Source organism: Aquarana catesbeiana, linkage group LG10 (assembly GCF_042186555.1).
Source record: "Aquarana catesbeiana isolate 2022-GZ linkage group LG10, ASM4218655v1, whole genome shotgun sequence".
In the NCBI taxonomy this organism is placed as follows: domain Eukaryota; kingdom Metazoa; phylum Chordata; class Amphibia; order Anura; family Ranidae; genus Aquarana; species Aquarana catesbeiana.
This window is the reverse complement of record NC_133333.1, coordinates 226,916,929-226,929,556: the sequence shown is the minus strand read 5'-3', so window position 1 is coordinate 226,929,556 and position 12,628 is coordinate 226,916,929. Positions and strand designations below refer to the sequence as shown.

The 12,628-nt window shown below is 46.8% G+C and overlaps 1 protein-coding gene across 1 annotated transcript in view; it reads left to right on the top strand.

Moving 5' to 3' along the window:
- The window catches only part of LOC141110153 (indolethylamine N-methyltransferase-like), a 73,410-nt gene extending 66,596 nt beyond the window's left edge, over positions 1-6,814 (top strand). The window contains exon 3 of the mRNA XM_073601365.1: positions 5,188-6,814. Within this exon, the coding sequence (XP_073457466.1) occupies positions 5,188-5,611 (424 nt within the window). The 3' untranslated portion in view covers positions 5,612-6,814. The remainder of the gene's footprint in view (positions 1-5,187) is intronic.
- The last annotated feature ends 5,814 nt before the right edge of the window (positions 6,815-12,628 follow it).

Genomic DNA, 12,628 nt, shown 5'->3' with positions numbered 1-12,628 from the left:
TTAAACAGCTCCGGGGGGGGATCTTCCTCCGGCTTCGGGGGTCTTCTTCCGGCTTCGGGGGTCCCTCCACTTCATCTTCTCCCGGCGTCCGGTTGGTTCTTCTCCGCTCTCTTCTCTCCAGTTCTTCGGCCGGCTCCTCTGCTGTCTTCAGGTAGCTCTCTTGCCAGCAGAGGTCCGGACTTCTTGTCTTCTTCTCTTCTCCAGATGTTGACACGACGCTCTCTCCGGCTGGACTGCTCTCCGAGGGCTGCGTTGTGACTTATATAGGCGGAGACCCCGCCCCCTTTTGATGTCACAGTCCCTGGGCATGCTGGGACTGTGACGTTTTAGGGGGCGTGGTCACTGGGTGATGTTGACCACGCCCCCTAAAACGTCACAGTCCCAGCATGCCCAGGGACTGTGACATCAAAAGGGGGCGGGGTCTCCGCCTATATAAGTCACAACGCAGCCCTCGGAGAGCAGTCCAGCCGGAGAGAGCGTCGTGTCAACATCTGGAGAAGAGAAGAAGACAAGAAGTCCAGACTTCTGCTGGCAAGAGAGCTACCTGAAGACAGCAGAGGAGCCGGCCGAAGAACTGGAGAGAAGAGAGCGGAGAAGAACCAACCGGACGCCGGGAGAAGATGAAGCGGAGGGACCCCCGAAGCCGGAAGAAGACCCCCGAAGCTGGAGGAAGATCCCCCCCCGGAGCTGTTTAATAAAATATTTTAAAAACCTGTGTAGTGTGTTTTATTACTTACACTTTTTCCCTAGGTGAATGGGTAGGGGTACCATGTACCCCATACTCATTCACATAGGGTGGGGGGCCGGGATCTGGGGGCCCCCTTATTAAAGGGGGCTCCCAGATTCCGATAAGCCCCCGCCCGCAGACCCCGACAACCAACGGCCAGGGTTGTCGGGAAGAGGCCCTTGTCCTCATCAACATGGGGACAAGGTGCTTTGGGGTGGGGGGGGGCCCGCAGGGTGGCCCCCCTCCCCCAAAGCACCCACCCCTCATGTTGAGGGCATGTGGCCTGGTACGGTTCAGGTGGGGGGGGCGCTCGCTCGTCCCCACCCCCTTTCCTGACCGGCCAGGCTGCGTGCTCGGATCGGGGTCTGGTATGGATTTTGGGGGGGACCCCACGCCGTTTTTTCGGCGTAGGGGGTTCCCTTTATAATCCATACCAGACCTAAGGGCCTGGTATGCCCCGCGCTCGCCGCAATAGGAAAATTTGTTTTTCCTATTGCAGCGAGCGCGAGATGCAATACCCTGCCCTCGTGTCGTATCTGGTCCGTCGGACCAGCATACACACGAGCGGGCTTTCCGTCGGACCAGCACACACACGAGCGGACTTTCCGCCCGAAACTGAGTCCGGCGGAAAGATTTAAAACTTTCTTCAAATCTAGGTCCGGCGGGCTTTTGGGAAAAAGTCCGCCGGAAAAGTCCGCCGGCGCCCACACACGGGCAGATTGTCCGGCACACTCTGGTCCGCCGGACCAAGTATGCCGGAAAGTCCGACCGTGTGTACGCGGCATAAGGCCCAAATTTCTGCTGAGTATATAGGGCAGGCCCCTACTTTCAAACATCCAACTTACAAAGGACTCCTACTTGGAAATGGAAGGAGACAACAGGAAGTGAGATGAAATCTACCCCTAGGAAGGGAAATTCTCTCCTGTAAGTGTTAATATGGGAAAAACATTTCTCCTTTCCACTGATGCTTTATCACCAATCCTTGTTTCACAAAAAAACCCCAAATTTTCAAAAAACATTTGTCATTGGGACAAAAAGTGAAGTGAAATCTTCTGAAGAGTAGCACAGACAGCAAAACAAATGTCACAGGGGTGATAACCCTTCCCTATGTTTTCCAAAAAGCTTTAAATAGATTTTTTGGCTGGAGCTAAACACGTTAAAAATGTACCAGTTCAAAATTACAAACAGATTCGACTTAACAACAAACCTACAGTCCCTGTTTTGTTTGCACCGCCTGTATACTGCTGTTCAGAGTACAGAGCCTGCATACTGCTGTTTCCTTTTCTAATTTGGGTGCGGGGTTCCCCTTGATATCCATACAAGACCCAAAGGGCCTGGTAATGGACTGGGGGGTACCTATGCCGTTTGTCTCACTGATTTTCATCCATATTGCCAGGACCTGACATTACATTAAACCCGCAAGCAGTTTTAAATTACTTTTTTTCCTTTAAAAATGACATTTTGTGCAGGGACTGTTCTAAGCACGGGAAACACGCGCCACTTTACAGGCATACTATAGACACCCCCCAGGTACAATATTTAAAGGAATATTTCACTTTTTTTTTACTTTAAGCATCATTAAAATCACTGCTCCCGAAAAAAACGGCTGTGTTTAAAAGTTTTTTTTGCATTGATACATGTCCCCTGGGGCAGGACCCGGGTCCCCAAACCCTTTCTAGGACAATACCATGCAAATTAGCCTTTAAAATGAGCACTTTTGATTTCGAACGTTCGAGTCCCATAGATTTTAACGGGGTTCGCATATTCGCACACATTTTTGGTCTGTTTGCATGTTCTGCCACGAACCGAACCAGGGGGTGTTCAGTTCATCCCTAATCAAGACCCTACAATTTCCTGTGTTCCTGCCTTCCAGCAAGCTTTATGTAAGACCTTTCATGTGCCTGGCAGGACCTCATCTGTTGCTGGAGCACTTCTTCGGCTTCCTCAAGGATGCATGACTGTTGGTCAGTACGCAGTTCAGTTTCACACCTTGGCCTTGGAACTAGCATGGAATAATGATGCCCTTACTGCAACCTTTTAGCAGGGTTTAGCAGATTGTATTAAGGACGAACTTGCTGGTAGAACCATACCCTCCACCTTGGATGACTTGATCGCCCTTAGCATCCAAATCGATGTCTGCAGGAGCGAAGTCTGGAAAGGGCTTGTCTACGTCTCCCCCCAGTGGATCATTTAGCACCTGTTTTCAAGGAAGCTCCTGAACAATGCACCTTTACAACAATGCTGAAATCTGAAGAACCCATGCAATTCGGACTGACACACCTCATGCCACAAGAGCAATCGCGACACCTCAAACTCTGCCTGTGTCTTTTCTGCAGAGCTGACGGTCACATATTAAAGTCCTGTCCTGTCCCCCCGGTAAACTCTCAGGTCTAGGTCCCTCGGAGGGAAGTGATCTAGACCAGAATCTGAATTTCATTAATTTCCCTCGGTTTGTCTTACCTGTCACCATTTATTGGGCCCTGAACTCATATCAAGTAGCTGTATATGTGGACTCTGGGGCAGCTGGGAATTTCATGGAGCAGTCCTTGGCTGTTGAATTGGGCTTTCCTATCATTCCCTTGGCAAAGCCTCTCGGTACCTGCAGTTGATGGCTCTACCTTGGCCTTAGAACCCCTACAATTCCAAACTGCCCCAATAACTATGCATGTTGGTGTTCTTCATCGTGAGGAAATCTCCTTCCTGATCTTTCCTAAGTGTTCTAATCTCATCATTCTTAGACTGCCATGGTTGAAAAAACATTTGCCATATTTAGATTGGAACTTTGGTCAGGTGTTCTCATGGGGCACCCAATGCCATCAGACTTGGCTCCCTAGAGTGTTCCCACCTCTCTCTGTATCTGTGGCTAAGGTCACCACCTCTCCAATGCTCCCCCAACATTATCGGACCTTCCCAAATGTCTTTTGTAAAAAAGCTGCTCCCCTGACTACTCCTACTGCAGGCCCCCATCCAGTGCTGTCTACCTCTAGTTTCTTACCCTCTCTGCTGCCTAAACCATCAGTCCCTTTACTTACTGTACAGCTCAAGGCTCCAACTCTGTCACCATTCAGATAGGTAGAGGCCCCAACATCTGCAACCTCTGTACCACCTGAGGTCCCAGCTTTGTGTACCCTGTCTGCTGAGACCCCAGCGCCCTTACTCCCTTCAGCTGCTGTAGACCCTGCCACGGTTCCCACATTGGTAGCTTCAGTGCCTACCCCAGGTTCCCGTTCACCACAGCCTGTTATGCCCACTGTACAAACTAAAGTCTCAACTCCTATTCCCTTACCTTTACTAACAGCCCCTACTCTCACTCCTGTGTCCTCCCTGCCAGCCACCTCACCAGACCCTTCATCTTGGTTACCAGTGTCTGCTCCAGCCCAAGCACCTGACGGACTTTTCCCATTCATGCTCCTTGATGTTTTCAAGAACTCGCTTCTGACAGCTTCCAAATACAAAGTAGCTACAGATCGTACGCACGTTGTGAGTCCAAAATCTCTACTTGGCAACAACTTCTGGCTCTCTGCTAAGGATATCCGTCTCAGAGTACCGTCTGTGAAATTTACTCATGTCACTGGTCCTGAGGGAAGATGTTGCACTTCTTTTACAGATGTTTTTGCCCCCTGTTTGGTGAAACCCATTCATCAGAAGTTTCCTCTCAAGCCTGGTCCTAAACGGATGGAGAGGACTCAAAGGAGGAGGGGGGGGGGGTACTGTCACGGTCTAACCTGCAGATTTATGTTTATGAAATTCTTACCTCCTTGCTGCAGGGTTCTGCTAGATATGTGACTTTATTTCACACGTAGTGTTTGGCTTCTCTGTTCACCTTTGGGTGTTGCCTACTCCTCTGTGGGTTTATATCCTTTTCCCTTCTATTACTTCCTGGGTCACCCCCTTGTTTGCTTCCCTATATACACACATATGCTCAGTGAAGCGCTCCTTGCCTGAGCAACTTCACAGTTCTCTGAGCTCCTATTTGCTTGTCTATGCTTGTTCGCTGCACGCCCTGACCTTGGCTTGTCTCCTGTATTATCTGTAGTCTCCTGCTGCTTGTACTCTGCACACATGTTTGGTCTCTGCATCCTCAGCTGGGCATACCTGGGGGCCGCAACGTGGTTCCAGCTTGTTACAAGTCCATACCCATCATTAGGGGCTCCGGTGAAGAAGCAGGCTGGGGCTTAGACCCCACGCCCTGGGGAACCCTGAGTTGGCAATCTACAAGGGTTCACTATCACAGACTCCTGACACCTAAGTTAAACATTAAATATTACTTCCTATTGACTTCAGTGCAATTTAAGATCAAAAATCCTATCTTGACATGTTTTTTTATTTGACAGATTACAGCATAACTGAATTTTGGCAGAATTGCTCATCACGCTTCAGAAGTAAATTCGTACTTATATTGGAAACTTTCCTGTAATGTCCATATTATGTTTTTTTTTTTTTTGTTTTTTGCTTTTTAGAGATCAACTTCAGGAGCAAGAAATACGCATAAGGTCATCTGTTAAGCATATTTTAAAATGTGATTTTGAAGAGGAAAACATAACTTCCCCGGTGTTATTACCACTTGCTGATTGCATTATCACTGCATGGTTACTGGAAATTATCAGTAAAAATGAAGATGAATACATGAGGAACTTGGAAAAGATCTCAAAGCTGCTAAAACCCGGAGGGCATCTGTTACTTATTGGTGTATTGGATACAACTTACGGGGTTGTTGGGGAGGAACGGATTCATAGTTTTAAATATAATGAGGACTTTGTGAAAAATGTTCTCAGTAAGGTGGGTTTAGTCATTGATTATTGTGCAGTGCAGAAGAGAAGCAATGTCAGCGATCTCACTGATTATAGCGCTGTTATATTTGTTGCAGCGCGAAAAAGGGAGTAGATGATTGGAGCCGACAGCATTCATCTCAGCGTGGAAGTCCAGGTTCACACTGCCGCGACTTGTCAAGCGAATTGAGAGTTCAAAGTCCCATGACAAGTCGCACCCCATTAACCTCCCAGGCGGTATGATTATTTCAGATTTTTGTGTCTCAAAGCGGTACAGTTATTTTGCATAGAAATTTGGCGTTTTATATTGTAGGCCTGTAATTCTTAGCAATAACACACTTAAATCTGTCCACCAAGAGTCTAGTAGACATCTCAGGTATGATGAAGTTTGAAACACAAAATCATAAATTATAACATAATAAATAAATATAAATAATTATAAAAAATAATAACATAATAATGATAAAATAAATTTCCCCGCGATTCACTATAGCTCAATTCTGCAAGTGTTCTTACATAGTTACATAGTTACATAGTAGGTGAGGTTGAAAAAAGACACAAGTCCATCAAGTCCAACCTATGTGTGTGATTATGTGTCAGTATTACATTACATATCCCTGTATATTGCGGTCATTCAGGTGATTATCTAATAGTTTCTTGAAGCTATCAATGCTCCCCGCTGAGACCACCGCCTGTGGAAGGGAATTCCACATCCTTGCCGCTCTTACAGTAAAGAACCCTCTACGTAGTTTAAGGTTAAACCTCTTTTCTTCTAATTGTAATGAGTGGCCACGAGTCTTATTAAACTCTCTTCTGCGAAAAAGTTTTATCCCTATTGTGGGGTCACCAGTACAGTATTTGTAAATTGAAATCATATCCCCTCTCAAGCGTCTCTTCTCCAGAGAGAATAAGTTCAGTGCTCGCAACCTTTCCTCATAACTAAGATCCTCCAGACCCTTTATTAGCTTTGTTGCCCTTCTTTGTATTCGCTCCATTTCCAGTACGTCCCTCCTGAGGACTGGTGCCCAGAACTGGACAGCATACTCCAGGTGCGGGCAGACCAGAGTCTTGTAGAGCGGGAGAATTATCGTTTTATCTCTGCAGTTGATCCCCCTTTTAATGCATGCCAATATTCTGTTTGCTTTATTAGCAGCAGCTTGGCATTGCATGCCATTGCTGAGCCTATCATCCACTAGGACCCCCAGGTCCTTTTCCATCCTAGATTCCCCCGGAGGTTCTCCCCCCAGTGTATAGATTGCATTCATATTTTTGCCACCCAAATGCATTATTTTACATTTTTCTACATTGAACCTCATTTGCCATGTAGTCGCCCACCCCATTAATTTGTTCAGGTCTTTTTGCAAGATTTCCACATCCTGCGGAGAAGTTATTGCCCTGCTTAGCTTAGTATCGTCTGCAAATACAGAGATTGAACTGTTTATCCCATCCTCCAGGTCGTTTATGAACAAATTAAATAGGATTGGTCCCAGCACAGAACCCTGGGGAACCCCACTACCCACCCCTGACCATTCTGAGTACTCCCCATTTATCACCACCCTCTGAACACGCCCTTGTAGCCAGTTTTCAATCCATGTACTCACCCTATGGTCCATGCCAACGCACCTTATTTTGTACAGTAAACGTTTATGGGGAACTGTGTCAAATGCTTTTGCAAAATCCAGATACACCACGTCTACGGGCCTTTCTTTATCTAGATGGCAACTCACCTCCTCATAGAAGGTTAATAGATTGGTTTGGCAAGAACGATTCTTCATGAATCCATGCTGATTACTGCTAATGATATCATTCTTATTACTAAAATTTTGTATATAGTCCCTTATCATCCCCTCCAAGAGTTTACATACTATTGATGTTAGGCTAACTGGTCTGTAATTCCCAGGGATGTTTTTTGGGCCCTTTTTAAATATTGGTGCTACATTGGCTTTTCTCCAATCAGCTGGTACCATTCCAGTCAATAGACTGTCTGTAAAAATTAGGAACAACGGTCTGGCAATCACCTGACTGAGTTCCCTAAGTACCCTCGGATGCAAGCCATCTGGTCCCGGTGATTTATTAATGTTAAGTTTCTCAAGTCTAATTTTAATTCTGTCCTCTGTTAACCATGTAGGTGCTTCCTGTGTTGTGTCATGAGGATAAACACTGCAGTTTTGGTTACTGAAGCCCCCCGATTCACTCGTGAAGACTGAGGAGAAGAATAAATTCAATACCTTTGCCATCTCCCCATCCTTTGTAACCAGATGTCCTTCCTCATTCTTTATGGGGCCAATATGGTCTGTCCTCCCTTTTTTACTGTTTACATACTTAAAGAATTTCTTGGGATTTTTTTTGCTCTCCTCCGCTATGTGTCTTTCATGTTCTATCTTAGCCATCCTAATTGCACCCTTACATTTCTTATTGCATTCTTTATAAATTCTGAATGCTGTGGATGATCCCTCAACCTTGTATTTTTTGAAGGCCTTCTCCTTTGCTTTTATATGCATTTTTACATTGGAGTTAAGCCATCCAGGATGTTTGTTCGCTCTTTTAAATTTATTACCCAATGGGATACATTGGCTAATGCCCTTATTTAATATGCTCTTAAAGCAAACCCATCTCTCCTCCGTATTCTTTGTTCCTAATATTTTATCCCAATTTATGCCTTTTAGCAAGGTTTGTAGTTTAGGGAAGTTGGCTCTTTTGAAATTCAGTGTCTTTTTGTTCCCTTCATGTCTCCTATTTGTGTGATTTATACTGAAACTAATTGACCTGTGATCGCTGTTACCTAAATTGCCCCGTATTTCCACATCTGTTATCAGGTCTGTATTGTTGGTAATCAGTAGATCTAGTAATGTTTTATTTCTAGTTGGTGCGTCTACCATCTGACCCATAAAATTGTCCTGCAAGACACTAAGGAACTGGCGAGCCTTAAATGAATGCGCGGTTCCCTCCGCCCAGTCTATGTCTGGATAATTAAAATCCCCCATTATGATAACACTTCCCATCCTTGTTGCTAATCCAATTTGTGATAGGAGACCCGTCTCCACTTCCTCCCTCAGGTTAGGGGGCCTATAGCATACTCCCAGTATTATTTTCCCCTTAGCTTCATCCCTTTGGAGCTCTACCCATAAAGATTCCACCTCCTCCCTAGCCCCCTCAGTGATGTCATCTCTCACATTCACTTGTACATTATTCTCATTTACTATCGCTGTTTTCTAGCTGGTCTAAAACCACTTTTGACGTAAAGGGACACTTTTTGGTTGCTATATACAATCTCCAGTTTCCAGGCAGAAAGAACAGTATATATCATATAAAACTGCATGCAGGGCACTAGACAAAGCACTGGGGACAAAAGGGATGTGAAATGATTTCATCCAGTACTGTAATCTGTAAGATTACAGTGTACTGTATGTGTTATGAATTTTCACTTTTTTGAATTCCCCGCCAGGCTCCGCCCCGTGCGTCGTGACACTCGCAGGAAACGGAGCCCGGCACAGAGAGGCTTCGGGAGGAGGACAGAGCCCGCGGACGCAGCGGGGGGACATCGCAGGATCCTGGGGACAAGGTAAGTATACCACACCAGGATCCTGAGATGTAATCCAGAGCGTGGCTCGGGGTTACCGCTAATGGTGCTGAAATTTAACCCCCGAGCCACACTCGGGAAAACCGTCAGGGAGGTTAATGGCAATGGAACCATTCTAATCAGTGGGACTTTGAAGCCGCGGTAGTGTGAACAAGGGCTAAATAATTCAAAGAATCTACAGGCAACAAATAGAATAAATTGTTGAGCTACTGATGGCAGTCAGGAATCAGAGCAGCTGTGATAAAGTCAGTAATACTATTTTGCAACTATTTGTGTTAAATTGTGTTACCAAATCTTGCTATTTTAATAAAGATCATTCAGAATATAAATGCGTGTTGACTTGTCTTGGAAAATATTGTAAAACGTTTATGTATACAACATATATTATTATCTATCTATTGTTAACCAATAGGGATGGGCCGAATGGATCCCTGTTCGGTTCGCACCAGAACTTTCGAACACTGCGAAAGTTCGGACCCGAATAACAAAGCCCATTAAAGTCAATGGGACCTGAACGTCAAAAATCAAAAGTGCCCATTTTGAAGGCTTATATGCAAGTAATTGGGCATACAATGGTTATAGAGGTCCGGGTCCTGCCCTGGGGGACATGTATCAATAAAAAAAAGTCTGTGAAAAACGTAATTTAATTTTTTAAATGAGCAGTGATTTTTTTGATTTTTAAAGTGAACGCCTAAAAATTAAAAATATATAAAGGACAGAAGAACAGCGCCCTCTAAGTGCAGTAAGCAAACTATTTTAATAAAAGTAATAGGGCTAAAATCCACTCACAAAGGTGTAATACAATGGGCATGTATTGTCATCCGCTCCGACATCCGGGTGGAGGGGGGGTCCGATGTGGATGTAGTAGCTGTGGCTCCGTGGTGCTGTCCTGTGTCCGGTCACAATGCTGGTTTACAATGCCTTCCGGGTGGGCGGGACTACAATCAGCGGCGTACACTGCTCACAGGGACGGACATCACTTCTGGGTCGGGTCAGCGGGAGCTGCATCGCGTTCGTCACATGCGTGTCCCTTCCTCAGGCTTCAGTGACTTCGCCTTCCCACCGTAACCCTATAGAGGTGCTCTTGATGAAGGCAAAAAAAATTGCAATGATATGCATCTGTCAAACAGGTGCTGAAAAATTGGTCTTTGGGTGAAACATTCTTCCAGATGAAATGATTGAACACCCTCAAACCTAGGCAGCCTCGAAGTCCTACAGAGATTCCACATCCCCAAAAGACTTAACCAGTGACATCGGCATCAGGGGCTTCAAAGCTGGTAATCCAGGACTGATTCATTTTTATAAAAGTCGAACGGTCCACAGCAGTGGCGTAGCATGGGTTGTCAGCACCCGGGGCAAGGCAAGTAATTTGCAACCCCCCCCCTGCGTACTTTTAGCACTCCCCAAGTCCCTTCAAAATAGTACTGATGACCAACCTGATTCCAACACTGGCCAACCTGATTCCTACCCTGACCTATACTATACTGTCCACTACACTGACCACTATACTGACCACTACATTACACCGACCACTATACTGACCACTACACTACACTGACCACTACACTACACTGACCACTATACTGACCACTACACTACACTGACCACTATACTGTCCACTACACTACACTGACCACTACACTACACCGACCACTATACTGACCACTACACTACACTGACCACTACACTGACCACTATACTGACCACTACACTACACTGACCACTATACTGTCCACTACAAAACACTGATCACTATACTGTCCACTATACTATACTGTCCACTACACTACACTGAGAACTATACTGACCACTATACTATACTGTCCACTACACTGACCACTACACTACGCTGACCACTATACTGACCACTACACTACACTGACCACAATACTACACTCACCACTACACTGTACACTACACTACACTGACCACTATGCTATCCACTATACTACACTGATCACTATACTACACTGACCACTATACTGTCCACTACACTAACCACTATACTGCACTGTGCACTACACTGACCACTATACTACGCTGACCACTACACTAACCACTATACTACACTGACCACTATACTACACTGACCACTATACTACACTGACTACTATACTGTCCACTACACTACACTAACCAATATACTACACTGACCACTATACTGTCCACTACACTACACTGACCAGTATACTGTCCTGCCTACAGTAACTCTCTCTCTGCCTCTCTCTCTCTCTCTCTCAGCCTCTCTGCCTCTCTCTACCTCTGTCTCTGCCTCTCTCTCTGCTTCTGTCTCTGCCTCTCTCTCTGCCTCTCTCTCCCTTTCCCTCTCTCTGCCTCTCTCTGCCTCTGTCTCTGCCTCTGTCTCTGCCTCTGCCTCTCTCTCTTTGCCTCTCTCTCTTTGCCTCTCTGCCCCTCTCCCTCTCTCTGCCTCTCTCTCTCTGCCTCTCTCTGCCTCTCTCTCTGACTCTCTCTTTGCCTCTCTCTCTCTGCCTCCCTCTCTCTCTCTCCCTCTCTCTGCCTCTCTGCCTCTCTGTGCCTCTGTCTCTGCCTCTCTCTCTGCCTCTGTCTCTGCCTCTCTCTCTCTCTCTCTCTCGCCCTCTCTCTGCCTCTCTGCCTCTCTCTGCCTCTGCCTCTCTCTCTCTCTCTCTCTCTCTGCCTCTCTCTCTCTCTTTGCCTCTCTGCCTCTATCTCTCTCTGCCTCTGCCTCTCTCCCTGCCTCTCTCTGCCACTCTCTCTCTCTCTGCCTCTCTCTCTCTGCCTCCCTCTCTCTGCCTCCCTCTCTCTGCCTCCCTCTCTCTCTCTGCCCCTTTCTCTCTGCCTCTGTTTCTCTGCCTCTCTCTCTCTCCCACTCTCTCTCTGCCTCTCTCTCTCTGCCTCTCTCTCTCTGCCCCCTCTCTCTCTCTGCCCCTTTCTATCTGCCTCTGTTTCTCTGCCTCTCTCTCTGCATTTCTCTCTCTCCCACTCTCTCTCTGCCTCTCTCTCTCTGCCTCTCTCTCTGCCCCCCTCTCTCTCACTCTCTCTCTGCCCCTCTCTCTCTCTGCCTCTCTCTCTGCCCCTCTCTCTCCCCCCTCTCTCTTTGCCTCTCTCTCTCTGCCTCTCTCTTTCGCTCTGCCTCTCTCTCTTCCTCTCTCTCTGCCTCTCTCTCTGCCTCTCTCTGCCCCCTCTCTCTCTCGTCCTCTCTCTCTCTGCCTCTCTCTGCCCCCTCTCTCTCTCGTCCTCTCTCTCTCTGCCCCTCTCGCTCCCTCTGCCCCCTCTCTCTCTCTCTGCCCCTCTCTCTCTCTCTTTTGCCCCTCTCTCTGCCTCTTTCTCTCTCTGCCCCTCTCTCTCTGTCTGCCCCTCTGCCTCTGCCTCTCTCTGCCTCTGTCTCTCTCTCTCTTTCTCTCTCTCTCTCTCCTCCTGCCTCTCTCTGCCACTCTCTCTCTCTGCCACTTTCTCTCTGCTCCTCTCTCTCACTGCCTCTGTCTGTCTGCCTCTGTCTCTCTCTGCCTCTCTCTGCCTTTCTCTATCTCTCTCTGCCTCTCTGTCTCTCTCTCTGTGTCTCTCTCTCTCTCT